This window comes from Gorilla gorilla, chromosome 2 (assembly GCF_029281585.2).
Source record: "Gorilla gorilla gorilla isolate KB3781 chromosome 2, NHGRI_mGorGor1-v2.1_pri, whole genome shotgun sequence".
NCBI lineage: Eukaryota > Metazoa > Chordata > Mammalia > Primates > Hominidae > Gorilla > Gorilla gorilla.
Genome location: NC_086017.1, coordinates 146,287,453 through 146,308,227, shown reverse-complemented (window position 1 = coordinate 146,308,227; position 20,775 = coordinate 146,287,453). Strand labels below are relative to the sequence as shown.

Below are 20,775 nucleotides of genomic sequence, written 5' to 3'. Positions count from 1 at the left end.
TGTTTCTTCTTGATAAATGGTTATTTGAAAACAATGCCAAAACAAAAGAAAACAACACCAAACCTTTATTCTTTGTAAGTACCATTTGTGGTTATGACATCTCTAGCCTAAGTTCAGCTCTCTTCCTCTCCTTCTCTTGCTCCTCCTAAGGATGATAGTAATTCCTTTTCCATCATTCCCTCAACAGGAGCACATCAGACAGGAATGACCAGCACCGTAGAGGAAAGGGCTGTGATATTTTGCAGCATGTTGGTTCAGGACCTTGGAGAGTGGCATAAGCCTATGTGTTCCCTGTCCCTTTCACTGAGTTCTCTGGCCAACAGTGGGGGTGCTTCTAAAGATTCTATGTCAGGCATCATAATAAGATCCCAATAACAGAGGTCAGTGGTGCAAGAGTTGCCCTATTTTACCATATGGGAGGGAGGTTACTGAGGCAATATGGGAAACGAGGAATAAGTTACCAGGGGCCTGCGGAAACTAGTGGCACCAAAGTGGACAGACTGGTAAGTCATTTAAAGGATGCCAAAAACATCCATCTCTCAATAACAGAAGCTTGGAAGGGCTCAGGATCTTCAGAAAAAAACAGACCAAGAATTGTCTGCAATCTGCCAACAATGAATACCAGACATATGGGACATGGTTTTGCTCAATATGGAATAAGTGGTGTCTGAAATTCTGAGGTGTCCCTTCAAGAGAGGGAATTGTGCTGAGGGTCCAGAGCAGCAGGTGCTAGCTAGAAGGTTGGTTGATGCCTGTCTCACCGCAAGCTCAGGCATCCTTTAAGGCTCCTGTCCTCAAAGTGTAGGATATCTCACTGGGGCAAGGAGGAGAGGGCATTAAAGCTCAGGGAAATCATGTTGGTCTACTTTTTCTAACAGCCATGTGAGCACAACCTTATCAGAGAAAATTTTATACCACCTTTGAAATCAGCTTTAAATGAACCCCAGTAGCAAATTACTAAGGATGGGAGGTCACAGATCTTCAGATACAGACAGAACTGAGTTGAATTCTGGATTTTTGGCATAGCCTATCTAAGCCTCAGCATATTCACTGGTAAAATCTGCATGATGATCACAGCAACCCATAGGAGTGTTGTAATGGACTACCAATTGAGCAGTGTAAGTAAAGGTTTAGAACAGTGCCAGTCACTTAGGATGGCTTCTCTATTGGCAGCTGTAATTTTTAACTCATTGTTATATGGTAATGATGAATGTGAAGACAGTGACACAGACACTGCCCTCATGGAGCTTATTCTCTAGTGAAGGAGTCAGAAAACATTTCAATACGTAGATAAATGAATAGTATCAGCAGTCATAGGGCTCTGATGATACACAGAGAAGGAGGAGGGGAGACAGCATGCTGGTGTAGTGAGGGGAGCTCTCTCAGAGCAGAGGCCATCTGGACAGAGACCTGAGTGTGATGAGACAGAAGCAATGCAAATATCTAGAGGGAGTGTTCCCCAGCCCAAAGGACCGGCATGTGCAAAGGCCCTGAGGTGGGAATGTACTTGGTTCCTTCTTTGAGGAAGATCAAGGAAGCAGCATGGTTGCCATATAACAATCAAGAAGTAGAGGGGTCATAATAAAGATTAGAAAGGTAGTGGGGGAGGCAGACTCGTAAGTCCTGGTTTCAGCCTGCCAGGAATTTTACTGTAAATGAAGTGTTACTGTAAGGAGGGCTCTGAGCAGAGAAATGGCATGCTTAGGCTTATGCTGCCTTGTGGAGGACAGGCTAGAAGAGGATAAAGGTGGAAGAAGGCAGACCAATCAGGAGGACACAGCAGTCATCTAGGGGAGAGGTGATGGTGGCTTGGGCCAGAATGACATCAGCGGAGGAGATGAGAAGAGGCAGATTCTGAATACTTTGTAACATCTCTGAACAGCACGAACAGTCTTTTTACAGATACTATGTCACCATTTTCTCTCAAAATTCTATGAGGCATTATTATCCCCAACTTAACAATAAGAAAACAAAGGCCCAGAGTGACAGAATGTCTTGTCTGTGGTCACACAGTCACTAGCGGAGGCATATTTGCCACATGGGTATGCATGCCCAGCACTGGTGCTGGGCATGGTGCTTGCCTTCTAGGTGACCAAAAGGGCTCCCTGTCCCATTGCCTTCCTGTGGACATGGCTGTGACTTGATGAAACTTGTTCATATCACTGCTCAAATGACCAATTTTGGGTCCTTTCCCTGGAGCAGATTTCTACTTGCCCTTGAATTGTCTTTGGAACCAAGAAAGAGAAATTGAACTTTTGGATACTAGGTGCATCTGAAAGCAGTGGAGGTCAACATGGAAATTTGAATTTTCTTTTATTGATAAATACTGTATGCAAAGTACTGTCTTAGGTATTTTGTGGATTACTTAATGTAATCTTATCTTTCCAACACTCTTTGAAGTAGGAACTATTGTATACAGTTTAATCATGAGAAAACTCTAGCTCAGAGTATAAAGAAACTTGCCCAACTCATGCACTGGTGGAACCAAGACTTGAGTGCAGGGCTGGCAGGTTCCAAATCTCATCCTTAACAACTCTTCCACCTGGGGTAGAGGCACCTAATGCTGTACAACACAGCTGTGATGCAAAGCATTTTCTGGGGGCTGGGGGAAGATTTCACAGAGGCAGGAAAAAGCTCCTGTCCCTGAGGCATCTCAGCAGCTTCCCTGAGGAAACAGAACAACCATGATTCCAGGACTATGCTAAGCGAGTCTGCACGTGTTGCTCATTAGGGTCTTGGAAACACTGGGCCTGTACTCAGGCAATTCTCCTAATCATAACAGTTAGTAATAAGAAGAAATGATTAGTCAAAACAAGGAGGGACCCTGCTGAGAGGGATTTCAGGAGCATCAAAGAGCCTAGTGTTACACATTTTACCAAAACCAGTGTTTGTAGAAAGTACTTATTGTTTCTCCTGCTTCAATGGAGCCAATTGTCTGGGAGAAAGAAAGTAGATTATACATTCTGGGAAAAGAGACAGCCCCTCTACCTAGTCTGAGCTCAAGTCTGAGAGTCTAGGTTTCCTTGGGGCTGCAGAAGCCCTTAGAGGATGGCTGAGGCCCCTGGATCCTGGGAGGCAGTGCACCTCAGTAGGGAGGTATTTATGACTAGTCTCAGGTTACTGTGCATGTGGGAGAGGGATAGAAGGTTGAATCTTCTAGCTGTGGCTCAAGGTGGGGCCAAAGAGTGGAAAGGTACAATATGCTGCCACCCCTGAAAATCCCCTGGAAATGCTCCAAGTCAAGAACTATAGGTCATGTCATCTTAAAGACATGGCTTTCAAGACCCCTTTCATACCCCTGAAATGCAGCATCAAAAGCTTTCTACAGTGAGGAAAGATGCACTGGACTCAAAGAAAAAACTGGGGCTGAGTCTTAGCCTTGCCAAAGTGTGACCTTAAGCAATCACTTATCTTCTCTCAGCCTAATCATTCATTGATCCTTGACAGATCAATCCATCTGTGTTTACTGAGACCCTCCTGTGTGCTGTGCTGTGTATGTGGGGTTATGAAAAGTTCACCAATGTCTACCCTGAGAAGCTGAAGGTCTGCAAAGGAGACGGGCACCTGCACAACAGCCACACAAACCACTGACTGACAAAGCTAGTGGAGATCTATCCCCCTGAGCCTTGAGATGGCCAGGCATTGTGCTATGGGAACTTGGAGGGAACACTGCCCTCTTTATGGGAGAATCAAATGGCATAACATAGGTTAAAGCATTCTGTGATCCTTAGTGTACTTCATATGCATAAGGGACTGCCTGGTATAGTTATCTGGGAGTCCCTTTCCATCTATTCACTTTCTAGAAGGGAAACAGGGACCAAGTGCACACCTGTACAATTAAAGAAAAAAAAGACTTTGTGCAGAACACTTGACCTGAAGGCCCTGTGAAGCAGGAAAAACATCTCCTTGCCTAGGGCCCCTGAGACCCCAAGCAGACCTCCCGTATAGGTTCTCCCAGGCCTTCAGGTAGGGTCCTTCTGCCAAGCCCTGCTCACAGCACCTCTGATCTAGTGTCTCAGAGGAAGAATCCCCAGAGCACTTCCTGCTGAAAGATCACCATACCAGGCCACATCCTGCCAGGACAGGCTCCAAGGCATTTGCTGTCACTGGAGGCAACAGTCCAAGCAAGCCGGTTAGAGTCTTCTTGAAGTGAAAAGACATTGACACACACTTCAGTCTTTGGCACAACAGAGGAATAGGTCTTACAGGACAGAACTTCTACAGAGTTCCTTGTTCTGGACATTATTTCTAATTGATGCACTCAGGCCCTGAACCACCCAAAACTACTCGTTTGATTTAGCATATCCTGATACAGCCCAGAGCTCAGTAATTCTCTCCATGCAGATGCGAGTGTGGAGATTCAGATCTGGATAGGAATTTGCTTTGCATCTGGAGATTTGGTTGGTAGCCACTGGGCCAAAGTCCATCAGGCATGGAGGTCACATACGATGAAAGCCTTGCAGGTAAAGGATCTCAGCTCCTTGCAAGCCACTCTCAGGAGTGCAGAACCTGGCTAGTTCCACACAACACATACTCTGCTGAACTTCTGGATACTAGGCACTGATGAGGGAAGGGTATGGGACTTCTAAGGTGTTTCTTTTACAAGAAGACAACCATCTGGACCAGACTGGAGGAGTCCCTGCTGCATGCAGATAGGATGGAACCTCTGGGCTACTGTATGGTCAGAAGTCCTATCTCCCCACCATTCCTGAGAGATGGGGATGCCCGGGGAGGAGTCCTGCATCTCCACAGTCCATCAAAAATGATTAAGAGCCCCCTTCCTAGATGACAGAATTTTTTCTAGTTGTCATAATTTTCCGTCTTTTTCTAGAGACCGCAGATCAGACTGGCATCAAGATAACAGCTGGGAAGTGATTGTGGGTTAAATATTCATGGATAACTCATTCCATTTTCCTTGGGAATATACAGAAGACTCTTCCAGGCACTGGCTTATGCAGCTGTAAAAGAGACATGTGCTGCCTCTCTCCAGGTATCCAGAAAAGGCCCTCATTCCTAAGACAACAATTCAAGGTCAAGAGAACAAAAAAGAAATTGAAAAAGGTAAGTATACTTTCCAGGGTGTTATAGGTCACCCAAGAGAAATTCCTGATTTTGACATTTCATAGACACAGTAATTCATGGCATGCAATGAAACCTTGGTGGTCAGTGTATCTCTGGTGACAAACAACCTCTACAGTCACTCCCTGTTGGCCAGCCTCTGTTAGATGTCCACTAACACAAGATGCCCAGCAGAAGAAAGCTCACTATTCCCACCACTACACTGTCATCTGTTAATAATCATAACCTGTTTGAAAATATAATAAAAAATTATTTATTCACAATAGCCAAAAAACCATAAAATACCTAGGATTAAATCTCACAAGACGTCTATGAAGATGACTACAAAACTTTATCGAAGAACGTAAAAGAAGACTTGAATACCTCATGCCTGGATGGAATAAAGAATATCATAAAGAAGAGAATCATCCCCAAAGTAATCTATATATCCAATGCAATTCCAACCCTGATTAAACAGGATTGTTTAATGACATTTGTCAAGCTGGTTGTAAGATTCATCTTGAAGAAAACAATGTTTAAGAATGGGATAGCTATTTTTGAGAATGAATAATATACAGAGACTTAGTTCACCAGTCATTGAGACATATCAGAAAGCTACCATCTTTAGAACAGTTTAGAACTGGTGCCAGAACAGACAGAACCACCAATTAGAAAGAATAAAGACAAACATACACAAACAGTTAGTATATAATAAAAGAAACATCTCACCAAAATGTGGACAATTCAGGTGGAGCTCATGGGATGTTATTTTTAATAAGATAAAAAAGAATACTGATATCACATCCTATGCAAAATAAAGTTCCAGATGGAAGAAGGAACTAAACATAAACACCATACAGAGAATTAAAAGAAAGTATAAAAGCCCAGTCTTGGTGGCTCACGCCTGTAACTACAGCACTTTGGGAGGCCAAGACAGGGGGATCACTTGAGTCTAGGAGTTTGAGACTGGTCTGGCCAACATGGCAAAACCCCACCTCTACTAAAAATACAAAAATTAGCCAGGCATGGTGGTGCATACCTGTAGCCCAGCTACTCAGGAGGCTGAGGTGGGAGAATTGCTTGAACCCGGGAGGCGGAGGTTGCAGTGAGCCTAGATTGCCCCACTGCACCCCAGCCTGGGCAACACAGCGAGACTCTGACTCAAAAAAAAAAAAAAAAAGAAAAAGAAAGAAAGTATAAGAGAGTGTTTTCATGCCTTAGAGTGGGAAGGACATATATAAAATGTAGTCAAAAGCTCAAGACACCAATCTCCAAACCAGAAAAAAAAGATGGTCAGATTTGAGTTCAAAAATTTAAAACCTCAATATGACAAAACAAGTATCCACAGAGTTAAAAATAAGTGGAGGGCTGGAGGGCAGGATGTCACATATAATTAATTGTCATCTAGAAATCAATTTTTAAATATAGAAAAAGGCAAGGGTTATAAACAGACAATTCCCAGAAGACAAAATAAATTGGTCAATAAACATATAAAAAATACACACTCATTTATAATCAGAGAAATACTAATCAAAATGACTAGGAGGTCAGCCAACTTGGCAAAAAATAAAAGTCTTGATAGCATCATCAGGCCAGTGTGTGGAGAAGCCTGATGCACACTGCTGTGAAGAGTGTACACTGGCCAAGGCCTCTGGGAAAGCACTTTGTAATATTGATTGGTTCTAAGTGCATGCACCCCGTAGCCCAGCAATTCTATTTCTAGGTGAATTTCCTCCACAAATATAGGGATATGCATTTTTGTGGCAGTATTATTGTTTATATTAATGAAGCACTGAATGGGCCCAAACACTCACCCATGGGGAACTGTATACTCGGTAGGGGTTGCCAGGGCCTCCCTGTGCAATTCTGTTCTCTTCTCAAGTCTCATAGAAGACACCTTTCCCAGCCGCCTTGCATGGAAAGCACATAACTAGTTCTAATCAACAAAATGTGATCCTTCCCCATCTTAGCTGGGATTCTACCATTAATTTGGTGCCAGGTCACATCAGAGGCAATAGTCCTCCTCCTTCCCGAGGGAAGTAGACTAGCACTGAGGGTGAGGAGCTGGAGACCTGAACCTTGTCAGGCCTAGAAGGAAATACGGGCTTTGCTGCTCACTAAGGTGGAAACTTGGGCAAGTCATTTAGCCCTTCTGGGCCTCAATTACTTCATCTATAAATTGGAACTAGTTGTAATACCTGTCTTATAATCTCTGAGGTTAATTGAGAAAAACCATGTCAGAGGCTTAGCACAGGGCCTAAACTGTAGCAACACTTTAATAAATGCCAGTTATTAGTGTTAGAGGTATGCACATGTATTCTTATTCCAATCAGCTATTACTGAGTAGTGGAGCACCATGGCACACAGCATGGTAATGGTGTATGGTCTCTGTCTCCGAAGCCTTGGTGCTTCACAACCTGACCTGTGCAGATGGGTGTGGGTATGGGCATGGCTAACCTCATAGAGCCTCATGCAGACCCTGTCCCCGGGTGTGGGCACAAAGCCTGCCTTTCACTTACAGGGAGAGCCAATTCTTACCTGGTGCTCAGTTCCCCTTTGCTGACCAGTAGATGACAATCTCTTTGTGAGAACTGAGTGGCTTTCCATTATTGCTCATGGAGTACTGGCAGGGCATGGCAGTGACCATGGGTTCCCACTGACCATTGCCCCCCACCCCACCCCAGCCCTCACCTTCTGGGCATCTCTGCCCCAGAAGAGACAACCTGCATCTGGCTTCATCTCACTACACAGCTGCCATGCAAGTTCACTCCAACCTGCACAACTGAGCACCCTTCATTGCCATTTCCAAGGTAAGCCTGGAAAGGCAAACCTCTGAGGTGACTCAGAGGAGTTGCTTAAAAGGCCACCTTGGGCATCTCCTGCAAGTCTAAGCCACAGCCAAGGAGGGGCCAGCACACCATTCCTATTAGTACCATTGCCACAACCTACTAGTCTCCAGAATGGGAAGAGGGGACAGATCGACCTTAGTGTTCAACTAGCCTCTAGTTCTCTATCCTTTAGCCTCTTGAAGACAAGCCACCCTTCCTGATGTGGCTTCAGAGCCAGAACACTTTTTTATTTAATGGGGTGGAGGTAGTCTCTGGCACAGGGTAGAGGGAATCATAAGCCTTCTATAGGTTGACTTCAGACTGCAGCCTGCTCTGTGTCTTCAAAATCATCAGTGATTATTTATACATTGGAAAGTCCAGATTTTAAGCCCACAGCCAATCCCATATCATAGCAGTTCTCAGGTGTCTGGCTCAGACTTGGAATTTTCCAGCCAATTGTGGGGAAAGCTTCTCAGAAAAAGCAAACACACAGTTTCAAAATAAATCACTACAAAATGCTGGCTTTCACATACTATGGCACACATAATCCAGAAAGCATGGACTTGCTCATACTGACTATAAGACTCATTCCTGTCCACTTTACCTAACTTCATACATTATTCAGAAACCCTCTTGGCAGGCATCACCAGAACCTTTTTGTATACTTCCAGTTATGGAGAGATCCCTAGCCAGGCAGCCTCTGCTCTTTGTGGATATCATTCAGAATCTACCTTTATGTCAAGTGGAAAGTGGCTTCCCTCTAAATACCTGATCAGAGTCAAAGACACTGGGATCCCTGGTCTTTGTCACACCCAAGTGAAGCCATCAGTGATGTGTGTGGGTCTGGCTTTAGCATCCATGTGACATCCACATGTATTACCAAACCAGGGAATCTGGAATGTCACAGTCCTGGTTTGGGAAAGGTTGGTTGGTACCAGATTTCCAATATGGCAGCTGGAGACTTGGAGAATGAAGGAGAGTACAGGTAGTCTCCAAGAAATGTCAGGAAATATACGGGTCCTTGGAGAGGGTAGAAGGCTGCAAGCTCAGATGTAGGGACAGACTTTGAGAAGCATACTGATGAAAGGTGGGTGTACAGACAGGGGCCCACCAGTGTAATGGGATTCAGGGTAGATTCTGAACCTGGCTTTGGGACAACGTCAGTGGTCAGCAACAGAGGGTGCAGTGGATCAATACAGGTTCCAGGACTGACTGGCAGTGGTGACTCTGAAAAGTGACCACCATGAGGCACTGGCAAGAGGTCTAGGAGTGAGCCACAGCTCAGAAACCACTGTGAAATTTGGGCTTAGTCTCTGGCCAAATGAAATCGGGATCTGGTGCCATTATCATGGATGGGAGAGGGAAGACAAAGGGGACCAAAAGGCCATCTGGGGACCACCTGTGAGAAGCTAGGGACCAAGATGGTAGCACAGGTTGAACACAGATTTGTAATCACATTGTGATGGGGTGGAGACAGGGGAGTGATGGAGTCAGAATTTAGCTAACCTAGGATGGCTCTCCAGGAGAATTTGATCTGAAAGCCTTTGCACTTATACTTTTAATGTTTTTTTGTTTTTTGTTTTTGTTTTGAGCCAGAGTCTCGCTCTGTTGCCCAGGATGGAGTGCAGTGGCACGATCTCGGCTCAATGTAACCTTTGCCTCCTGGGTTCAAGCGATTATCCTGCCTCAGCCTCCTGAGTAGCTGGGACTACAGGTGTGTGCCACCATGCCTGCCTAATTTTTCTATTTTTAGTAGAGACGGGGTTTCACCATGTTGGCCAGGATGGTCTCAATCTCTTGACCTCGTGATCCACCCGCCTCGGCCTCCCAAAGTGCTGGGATTACAGGCGTGAGCCACTGTGCCTGGCCATGTTTTCTTATTTTTAATTGCATATCTTAGAGACTCAAAACCCACTTCTTAAACATTATTCATAAAAACCCAAACAAAGACAACAATTTATTGAGCACTGTGCATGTGTCTAACACTGAGTTAGGCATTTTACATACAATTCACAATGGACACAATAATAAACAATATCCTCATTTTCGGGGACATAAAAATAGAGATTCAGATAAGTTAGGTAACCTACCCAAGGCCACACTGTGAGGAAGGAGTGGAGCTGAGAGTCAACCCTGGTTTACCTGATTCCACAGTAGGGCTCTTACCACTTGACTGCATTGGACACACCTGCTCTGTAAGGTCATGAAGCAGATTTAAAAGAAAAAAAAATCAAATCAGCACGTCAAAGAGCTTCCAGTCCAGTGAACAGGCATGATTCTGGTACCACAATAGCTCTGAATAGCTGAGAATGTTCAGGGTGTGCAAAGCAAGGCCTCCTCCTGCCTGGGGGAGGAGGCGAGAGGCTGGTAGAGGACAGAGGATGCAGAGCCACTCACTCCTGACTGCCTTCGCCTTAGAGGTGAACAATTGGAGCAGAGAATATTGCAGAAGCTGAGCTGTGGCAACAATTAAGTTCCAGCATCCATTCCAGGCCAGTTCTGCCTTGGACCAGAACCTATAAATTTGACATCAAGACAATTGCCTGAGACCACAAAGGAGCATTCATGGCAAGAGGGGACCCTAAAGTCATGGAGAGGACAGCTTTGTTCTGATTTTTAAAATAGAGAAGGGAGTAGATTACATGGATGCACTTCACGTTAATCCCCTCCTTCTGGAACTTCACAAGTAAATCAGTGCTTTGTGAGCCTCAAAGAAGGACCGACAAGAACTTGTGTGTGTTCTCTATGTGTAAGTCAGGCCAGTCAACATTCTTTCTCTCTCTAAAAATTTATTAGCCTGCGAAGAAAAAGAGTATAGAGTATAGAGTAAACCTAGATTTCCACAGGAGTAACTTCTAAAAGTATACAAATACTTGTACATTGAAGGAAGAAATGTTAACTAAATAATAGTGCCTGTGCTTGGATTTTAGCTGCTTTGAAAATTACATCAAAGTAGGGTAGACAACTCTGATAATAGTAATAAAATCAAATAGCTTACTTTTATTGAATTATTCCTGTATGCCAAATATTGTTCTATTTATTTATTTATTTATTTATTTATTTATTTATTTATTTATCTGAGACAGAGTCTTGCTCTATCATCCAGGCTGGAGTGCAGTGACACGATCTTGGCTCACTGCAACCTCTGCCTCCCAGGTTCAAGCAATTCTTCTGCCTCAGCCTCCGAGTAGCTGGGACTACAGGCACATGCCACCACGCCCGGGTAATTTTTGTATTTTTTTTTTTCTTTTTTTTTTAGTAGAGACAGGGTTTCACCATATTGGCCAGGCTGGTCTCGAACTCCTGACCTCATGATTTGCCTGCCTTGGCCTCCCAAAGTGCTGGGATTACAGGTGTGAGCCACTGTGCCCAGCCTAAATAGTATATTGCATTTAATTCCCATAACAGTGCAGTGAGGCAGACTCCAATATTATCCCCATTTTATGGAATAGGAAATGAAGACAGAAAAGCTTTGTCACTTGCCCCACATCACTGTTCAGTAGTAGAGCAGGACTTGAACCTGGGCACAGGCTCCAGAGCCCACACTCTTAGCAATTATACTAACACTGCTTATTTGAAAGATGATAAAAATCAGTATTTAAAATGATCTGTACGTGAAAGTGCACTGTGCCTAAATCCACAAGGTAAAATGTCTGAAATCATACTGATAAGTGCACATAGGGGAGACCCAAACAGACAGCATTTCCTGAGGGGACAAACAAAAGCACTGGCTGTTTAGTGGCTGCCACATGTGGTGGGAGCTCACAGTTTCAGTGACTGCAACCAAAGTGAACACAAGGTTGCAATATCCCAATCACAAGGAAAATCCATGACTTTTCTACTGAACCTTGCTCTGGAGTGAGGATCACAAGTCTCATTCTGGCTGCTATATTTTGAGAGCTTTATCGATAAATGTGAGAGATTCAGAAAAGGCCAGCCACGAGCCTGGAAAAATGGCAGAGGGGCAGGGGCATGGGTCAGGAAATTTGGGGAACAGTTAAAGCAACAAGTGTTTAGCCTCAAGGAGATAATTTTAAAAAGATGGGAACATTGTCCTTAACCATTAAAATCACTGGCCTGCTGAGCATTGGTCCTTAAGGACCGACCAATGGCCAGGAGTGAGGAAGGAGTTCCTAATCTGAAGTCCAGAAGGCCTCTCCCCCAGCGATGGGTTACTGCTGTCGGCAATGGAGTGACGCTGCCCTGCACAAGACACGAGCTGTCATCACAAATGCTCAGAACAATAAAAGTGGCATGACCGCCTCTGCCTCTTGGGGTTACTGGAGGGAGAAGGCTAACATTGGGAGGATTTGGGGTGGCAGTGCTCAGAGTGTCAACAATCTGTGACTCCAAATGCTCTTATGAAATTCTGAAACAAACATGTTAGCTTGTGTGCCTGGCTTTTAGCTTAAAACTTAGAGCTATACAATTCCTCAAAAAGGTTATACTCACTTGGGTCAAACAACTATGAAAAGAAATCGTAGATTACAGAAGTGTGAAAGCACATTTACACAGGCAACGCTGACCCTTCCTGATGTGGCGGTGACAGTTATAAATAGCTTCCAGCTTGCAGTCACACTCCTTCCTTTTGCATCCAGATGTATAAACCATCTACCAGCATGGGGCGGGGACCCAAATCTAGGCTTGCCCTCTGACTCTTATTGATCTTTGACCTTTGTGTGAAGTTCACCTCAAGGAGAACACAGACTACCTCCCCTTCAAAAACACAAATGTATTTTTTAACGGGCAACATGGATTACATATCGGGGTAATATCAGTCTCTTTACCTATCGAATAGAACACACAGGGTAACTTACACTAAAGCCCTGGTCAGCAATGGGTAAAGCTCAGGTGGAGCAAAGCAGCCTTCTTTTACCATTTTGCAAGCCCTAGATTAACCCAAGTAAACACTTGTCAAAAGGTCGACTTTTGAAAACTGTTTAAAATTCACAATAGCAAAGACTTGGAACCAACCCAAATGTCCAACAATGATAGACTGGATTAAGAAAATGTGGCACATATACACCATGGAATACTATGCAGCCATAAAAAATGATGAGTTCATGTCCTTTGTAGGGACATGGATGAAGCTGGAAACCATCATTCTCAGCAAACTATCGCAAGGACAAAAAACCAAACACCGCATGTCCTCACTCAGAGGTCGGAATTGAACAGTGAGAACACACGGACACAGGAAGGGGAATATCACACACTGGGGACTGTTGTGGGGTGGGGGGACGGGAGAGGGATAGCATTAGGAGATACACCTAATGCTAAATGAGAAGTTAATGGGTGTAGCACACCAACATGGCACATGTATACATATGTAACAAACCTTCACGTTGTGCACATGTACCCTAAAACTTAAAGTATAATAATAATAAAATTAAAAAAAAAATCACCCTCACTGTGTAGACATGCAGACAAGCAAGCAGTCCCCAGTTTACGACACTAGATTCCTGTCTCATGTGGAATGCTTATTGCCCTATTGGCCTGAAGAGCTCCTCCCTGCAGCAGCAGCCTCAGAGTTTTCCTCTTGGTCTGATTTCCTCCTAGGTGAGCTGGGGCCCATCACCCATTTACACTGGCTACCCTCTGGATCCTCTATCTGAATTCAGGCAAATGGTGCCCATCAGTCACTTTCCTTCTGTTTCAGTTTCTCCTTCAGCCCCCGCTGAGCTCACTCCAGCCACGTTGTGCTTCCTGGTTTCCATTCGCTTCTCTCCCTGGTCACTGCTCCCAGCCCCAGCTAACAATGTCCTTTGCAGGTCATCACACTGCTCTGACCACTCAAGAGTGAAAACGGGCTGGGCGCAGTGGCTCATGCCTGTAATCCCAGCACTTTGGGAGGCTGAGGCGGGCAGATCACAAGGTCAGGAGTTCGAGACCAGCCTGACCAACATGGTGAAACCCCATCTCTACTAAAAATACAAAAATTAGCCGGGTCTGGTGGCGAGCACCTGTAATCCCAGCTACTCGGGAGGCCGAGGCAGGAGAATCGCTTGAACCTGGGAGGTGGAGGTTGCAGCGAGCTGAGATCACGCCACTGCAGTCCAGCCTGGGTGACAGAGTGAGACTCCATCTCAAAAAAAAAAGAGTGAAAATGAAATAGAAATTGAGCCAGAACAGGTGGGGATTATTCTGAGAAGTAGTGAGGCCCTCCCTTGAACCACTCAAATAAACACAGATGCGCTCATACATTCACACTCACATCAGACCCCACCCCTCCTCTCTCTCACATACATATTCACAGCCCCACTCCCTGCAGCTTTCTAGCCTGGCACACAGGACATTGATGGGGAGGGGAACACCCTGTGGTTCCAGTCTGTGAGAATTCACCCAATGGCCTTTCTCCTCAGAAGTCATAAAGCAAAGGACAGAGGAACATGACCCAACTCTAAAGCAATGTTCCCAAACTTTCACAGCCTTCAGAGTTACTTGCAGGGCTTGTTAAAACTCTGATCACTGGGCTCCACCTCCAGAGCTTCTCATTCAGTGGCTCCGGGTTGGGGCTGAGAATTTTTAATTTTAGTAAGTTCCCAGGTGACACGGAGGCTGCTTGTCCAGGGACTGCATTTTAAAACCACTGACCTAAAGGAAACCATCAGTGGGGATCTTATTGAGCATGATGCAGCAGATCCTGTGCCCAAGACCAGAGGGCTTATAAGCTCATGTCCTTACAGACCCACAATGCTCTATGGCCACCAAACCTGGCTGCAGAGGCCACCTGCAGAGGACGTCATTCTGTTTCTGTCATACCAAGGCCATTTCTACCCTCTAAACCCTATGCACTCTTCTCCATCCACCCTGCTTCCCTGGGAAGATCAGGGTCTAGGCCCTGGGAATGTCCCACTCCTGGGCAGTCTGTCCAAGGGACATGATCCTTATGCCACAGGGACACCACCCCCCCCCACCCCACCACTGCCCTGTCGTGTCTGGGATAAAAGAGGGAAACAACTGCCAGCACCTTAAAAAATGAAACATGAACTTAAAGGAGAGAAACCAGACTATGCAGGAATGGGAGAAGGAAGAGCAGATTCTTATCCTTCTCTAAGCAAGGTAGATTCATGAGTGAGAATAACAGCCAATCACCATCATCGCTACGATGGTTTGCAACATCACTGAGGTCATGGAATTAGAGTCAGACAGACCTGAGTTTTCATCCTGGAGCTTCACTTGCTTGCTGGCTTTTAATTCTCACAACCTCGTAATTTGAGTTCCAGCACACCCAATTTTATCCAGAAGGAAGCTCGTGTTCCAAAAGGCTAAGTAACTTGCCCCAGGTCTTACCGTCAGGAGCCAAACTTAAAACCCCTGCCCCTGCCACTAAGCTTCCCTGCCTCTCAGTGGCAGTCAGGAGGGAGGACAGGGATGGCCTCCAGGGAAACCCCGAAAGACTGGCAGGCACTGTGTCTCTCATCTAAGGGGTCGGCTGGTGGGCTCAAGGGACACAATGACCCTTTTTTCATTCCATTTCTATGATCAAAACTGCAGAGGGAAGCCCATTGCATTTGAAGAAGAAATAAAAGAAACAAGGCAAGCACTAGCTTGCCTCTGTGATCCATCAAAATTTCTTCCATGTGAGTGACAGAAAAGGGGTTTTTGTGGTCAGCAATGTAACAAGGTAATTATTTTCACACCAGTCCTTCTGTATAGTTTTTCACAGGCAGCAATTTTATAAGGCATAATTATCTGTTTTCACCTGCTTCATAAATTCCTCCTTTCCATTTCGTCCCCTAGTAAACTAGAAATTATTTAAAACAGAAGCCAAGCCCTGCAACATGGTGCGGGGTTTCACATTGCTGTTCACCTCCGAGTGTGTTCCTGGCTGCCCCTCTGCCCGGCTGACCCCACCATGTCTCCCTTGCCATCTGGCCCTCCTGTGGAAGGAAGTACGTCTCAGTGTGAGGAGCTGCTAGGCCGCTGCTGCCTGGGAATGGAAAGCCAGTATTGTGAGCCATTGCTCCTGCCCAGCTTCTTGGCACCTCTCATCCAGGGACAGCGAGCTCGGCAGCTTCTCAGAAGCTCTGCCTGTGCCTCCTTCCTTCTCCCACTGCACACCAGGTCGCAGGGTAGGGCAGTCACCTTCTCATTTGTTTTCAGCAGGTTCTTCAGGCCAAGGCAACTGTGTGGTTTGGGACCATATCATGGATTCTGCTGTGATGCTTGGTGATGGCGTCAAGCCTGGGCTCCCCCAACAACATCACTTTTATTTTCAGATATCCAACATCCTCTCATGCTGGAAGCTTCAATATCTGCTGCAATCTTCACACTTTCCAGGGATGTAACCAAAGCAAGTTCTAACATCGATTGAGAGTTTACTATGAACCAGGCACTGTGCCAAGGACTCTACAATACTATTTGGCTGAATCCTCATAATAACTCAGAAAAGCATACATTATTATGAAGTCGTGAGAATAAAATGACAGAATGTAAGAAAGCTTAGACCAAGGATTTAGACCAAGGTCACAGAGAAGGCAAGAGACAGAATCAAGTTTGAAACTTTTGTCTCTGAAGTGCCAAAGCCCATCTTCCACCCACTAAATGAAATCAATGATTCTATGAGCTTTCCCAGAACCCACTCAAGACTGAGGCAGTTTGGGGATGCCAGGATTCACCAGGTAAACTGAGGGCTTCTGGGCAGTGCCTCAAGGAGCACTACAGGGAGGAAAGCAGCAGCTTTTTCAGCAGAAGCACAGCAAGCCCAAAGCTCAGAGCTGGTTCCTCAGTCCATAACCTTCGCAACCCCTCCCTGCTGGTGGGGCTGCACCTTCCCCTTGTTCCCTCCCATTGTCTTTTCATATGACCCCCTCCCCATACTGTCAGTAGCCCTTCAGTAACTCCTCACTGAAGGTGATTCCCACTGTCCTGGTAGTCTGTCTTTATTCAGGGAGTTTCATGAGCAGGGAGTGGTGAGGAGTCACTTGTCACCTGCCTCTAGCTATCCCCTAAGCTCCCACCTCATTCCATACCTGGCCTAGGTTTGAGGGAAGAGGCATCTTCTTGGATATGAGCAAGTACTGGGAAGATCTAGAGCTGCAGGCCTGGGTAGAAATGAAGGGGGGAAAGAGAAGGAAGAAGGGAGCTAGTCGTCCAGAGACCAGCAGCAGTGATGTGACTGCAGACTCAAAACACAGAACTCTCTAAGCCACCCTCCTCTGACTTCATTTGGAGACCACACCAGCCCCTTTGACACCTTGAGGTGCACCTGCATCCCTGTGCAGTCCACTGACAAAATTCAAGGACAAGGCTGGACACACAGAGGCATCTCAGAGGTCAAGGGTGGAGGGGTCCCTGGGTCTACCAGTAGATTAAAAAGAAAAGAAACAAATGCCTAAACAGGGCTGCAAAAGGTATCATGCATTGCAAATGTTTACATGAAATAAATTAACACTTGTAGCACTACAAAAATACAATGACTATATGTGTGCCAGCCCCAAGAGATTAACAGGATTCATTAAAAATATTAATTCTTAGTGCACTATATGTTTTATAGCCTTGTCAAATGACACATTTTAAAGTTCTAAAACTCTTTATAAACTTTCCAATACTGCCAGTGAATGAATGTGACTACTGATATAATCCATTTAAAGTCAACGGCTGCACACTAAACCTGAGGCCCCTCCAGACTTCCAGGCCTCAGCTCTTGATCTCTCCTGACACTGCCTCCCTCCCTTATGCCCACAGGACCTGAACACTGTAGATGTCCACTGCCCTGTGCATTTCAGAAAGACAAAGCTCTCCTTCTTTACCTGGGTACCCACAGTGCCCAGTCAGGTTGTGTTTATCTCCTGATGGAATGGACAGAAGAGTGAATGTGCAAAGTGAACCAGCGCCTGTGCCTTCTCCACCCCAACCAGTGTGTCTCAGGCTGGGCTGGGCCCTTGCACTCCTGCCCTGCTCAACCTGCTGAACCAGCAGGAGCCCCAAGGCCACAGTACAGGGCTGTGCCTTGCCTCAACAACTCCAGATATGCTCCTTGTATCTGAAAAATTATTTACTGTGGTAATGTGCAATGCCTTTTTAAGAGAACAGATGGCATCTCCAATTAGAATGCCTTAAAAGGAAACCCTAATGAGATTATGAAAGCCAACAAATTGACTTTTTCATACAATACTTTCCTGGCACAGAATAAATCAAATATATAATGAGGTTCAATAAAATAATAGATTTATTTATACGTGTTTTGCCTAGCGTGGCATTGCACCTCAGCCCTGCCCTATGCGTCCCCTCAACAAGTGCGTGTCCCTGCAGACCAAGGCAGAGAGCTGGACAGTGCATCTATGAGCTTCTCTCAGGCCTGGCCACCACAGCCACATGTGGCTTTGATTCAGCGATTTCCGGTCTGACCCAAGCATGCTAAAGCCTGCTATATCTGGAGAGTAGAGGCATGTAAAGGGTGTGGTGGCTGTAGTCACACATATAGGCATGTCTAATAATCACCTCCACTCTGGGTAAGATGGGGACACTGTGGTGGGACTATAGGGAGCATATGTAACCCCAGAGCTAACTGGACCAGAGACAGGAGGAAGACACCTATAAGGTATGATTTATTATTAATTATCATTATTAAATTATTGTCATTAGTTTAGACATGGGAGTCTTGTTATGTCACCCACACTGGATTGAACTCCTAAGCTAAAGTGATCATCCTTCTTCAGCCTCCCAAGTAGCAGGGAGTACTGGTGCATGCCACCATGCCTGGTTCAGGTCTGATTTTAAGGAGGGTAGACTCGGGATATGAGTAGGTCCAGTGGAGTGAGGATCTAGAAAGTACATGCTGGAGGCTTTGGGAAATTTCTGCTTTTTTATCCCCCAGGTATTAGCCAGGTATTAGTCCTGCTGGTTCAAGTACATCAGATCATATGGCTGCAAGACAGGCCTTGAGAGAGAGAAGAGAGAGATGCTATATAGCAAGGAGGGCAGCAGCAAATCAACATTCTGAGCATTTAGTCATTGGTCTACCTTTCCTCTAGGTGACCGTACCCAGGGACAGGATGAATTTACAGGGTGTGTCTGCTGAAGTGGGAAGCTGGGAGGCTGAGGCTTCTATTTGCATGGTTGATCTGTAGAGGGAGGCCGGCCAGTGAGAGGGGTTAATGAGAAGGAATGGAAAGGAGCGTTTTCAGGAGGAATACTGTGAGTCCCTGGGCATATACTTTGGCAATCATGGAGACTAGTCTTTGGTCTGAACATCCAGGGAGCAGTGATTCAGCATCCTTAAGTGATTTCTAAAGAAGTACATTAAACAATGCTTTTTGGGCTTATTGAAGACCCCCAGGGCAACCTCAGAAATCAGTGGAGGAGACAGCACAACAGAAAAACAGGACCTCTGGTCAGCAGAAACAATCATTTTTGTTAATATTAACCCACCAGAGAAAGAGGTCTGTAGAAAATCAGTTTACAAGAGGATGAGCTTTTCCTCAGTTCAAATCTATACACATTGATTGAACTCAGGAACTTGATCTAGAAGGTACTTTCATTCCCCCTCTTTACTCAGTAAAGGTTACATACACTACAAGGCTGGAATTAAGTAATTCTACTAAGAGTCCAGTCACTTTTTCTGTTCATCAAACAGAAAGTATAAATGAAATATTCTTCTGTGATTGGGATGGATGGAAGGGATTTGGTCCAAGCAGGTGTAAGGAAAGGTACCTGCTCACAGGGAGCCAGGAAGCATTATCCAATGAAGAATAAAATTCTAACATATTAAAGGCTAACCTGGAGCACTGACTCCCAAATACAATGGGATACTTAAAAGAGAGGTCATCCACATTTCAGGGCTACAATGCTCAGAGGAGTAGGAGCAAATTATCCAAAGTACTGTGCAGGGACAGTAGTGATTGCCTCCTCCCACAATTATGGGAGAGAATATTGGGAGAAATGCACCCCTTCTCACATCCCTATCCAGAGAGTGTATCTGCCTTTCCCCGTTTTTGGCAGGGAGACTGCTCTTCCCTCTATATTATATAATGGGAGAGTGATGTAGCCAATGCATTAGCTCCGGTCCCTAGAATTTCTGCCTTGGAGATGCATTCTGTGGTCAGGCCACTGGTCTTGTCATTTGACAGGAGCACAAGTGCTACATCAGGCTGGGCATTTGAAGGGACACAAGAAGATGAATATATGGTCCTGGCACACAATAGTCTTCATTTGGTAACTGAGATAAGTACAGAATGACTGGACAATAAATAAAATGATGAGCACTCTGAGGGGAGTCTGGTTACAAATATACAGGAAACCCAGCAAAGAGATAGGAGATTCTCAGCTATAGGCACCAGGAGGGACTTCTTGGAGGAAGTGATAATAGATCACGATTTTGCATCCAAAGAACTCTCCAATCTGACATCTGATGAACAGAAGTTATCTTGCTGGGGTGGGAGAAGGTCCTCTTATATGGGAAGAAGGGGGAAGAAAGAAAAAATGTAATCTTCACCCAGTGCTACGTAGGGACAAGGCCTCTGAACTCCGAGCATAGGAGTTGTATGTTTCAGCACCATGGCCAGCAATTCTGCTTTGCCCTGGGATCAAAGGATGATGTCTTCTCTTCCTTGCCCCAGATCCACCACTTGCACCGTCAGGGAACCAAACTCCCCAGCCCAAAGCCGTTACTAGACACTTACTAGTGCATGCCACTTCTGGAGGGTCAAAGTCCGCTCGGTAATAACCGGTCCGACAGGTGCAGATGGGAGACGCCTCTGCAGGGGAGCGGCTGTTGGAGGGGCAGTGGGAGCAGCCTTCAGCTTCCTGGCTGGCCTTGAATGTCCCTGCAGGGCAAGCTAGAACACAAAGAGACCATGTGATAATTAATGGAAGTGTGGCCGCCAGAAACTCTTCCCTACAACTGGAAAAGGAGTGTCTTCCTCTCTAAAAAGAACATTGAGATGCC

General features: G+C 45.4%; 1 protein-coding gene and 1 long non-coding RNA gene across 2 annotated transcripts in view; one reads left to right on the top strand and one right to left on the bottom strand.

The window, feature by feature from the left end:
- The window catches only part of EPHB1 (EPH receptor B1), a 473,721-nt gene that overhangs the window by 137,702 nt on the left and 315,244 nt on the right, over window positions 1-20,775 (bottom strand). Inside the window, exon 4 of the mRNA XM_055383292.2 lies at window positions 20,510-20,665. Coding sequence (XP_055239267.1) covers window positions 20,510-20,665 — 156 coding nt within the window. The remainder of the gene's footprint in view (window positions 1-20,509; window positions 20,666-20,775) is intronic.
- Window positions 195-5,519, top strand: LOC109026395 (uncharacterized). The gene is made up of 3 exons (XR_002005420.4): window positions 195-503; window positions 4,832-5,061; window positions 5,346-5,519. It is a non-coding gene; the product is annotated as an uncharacterized lncRNA (long non-coding RNA).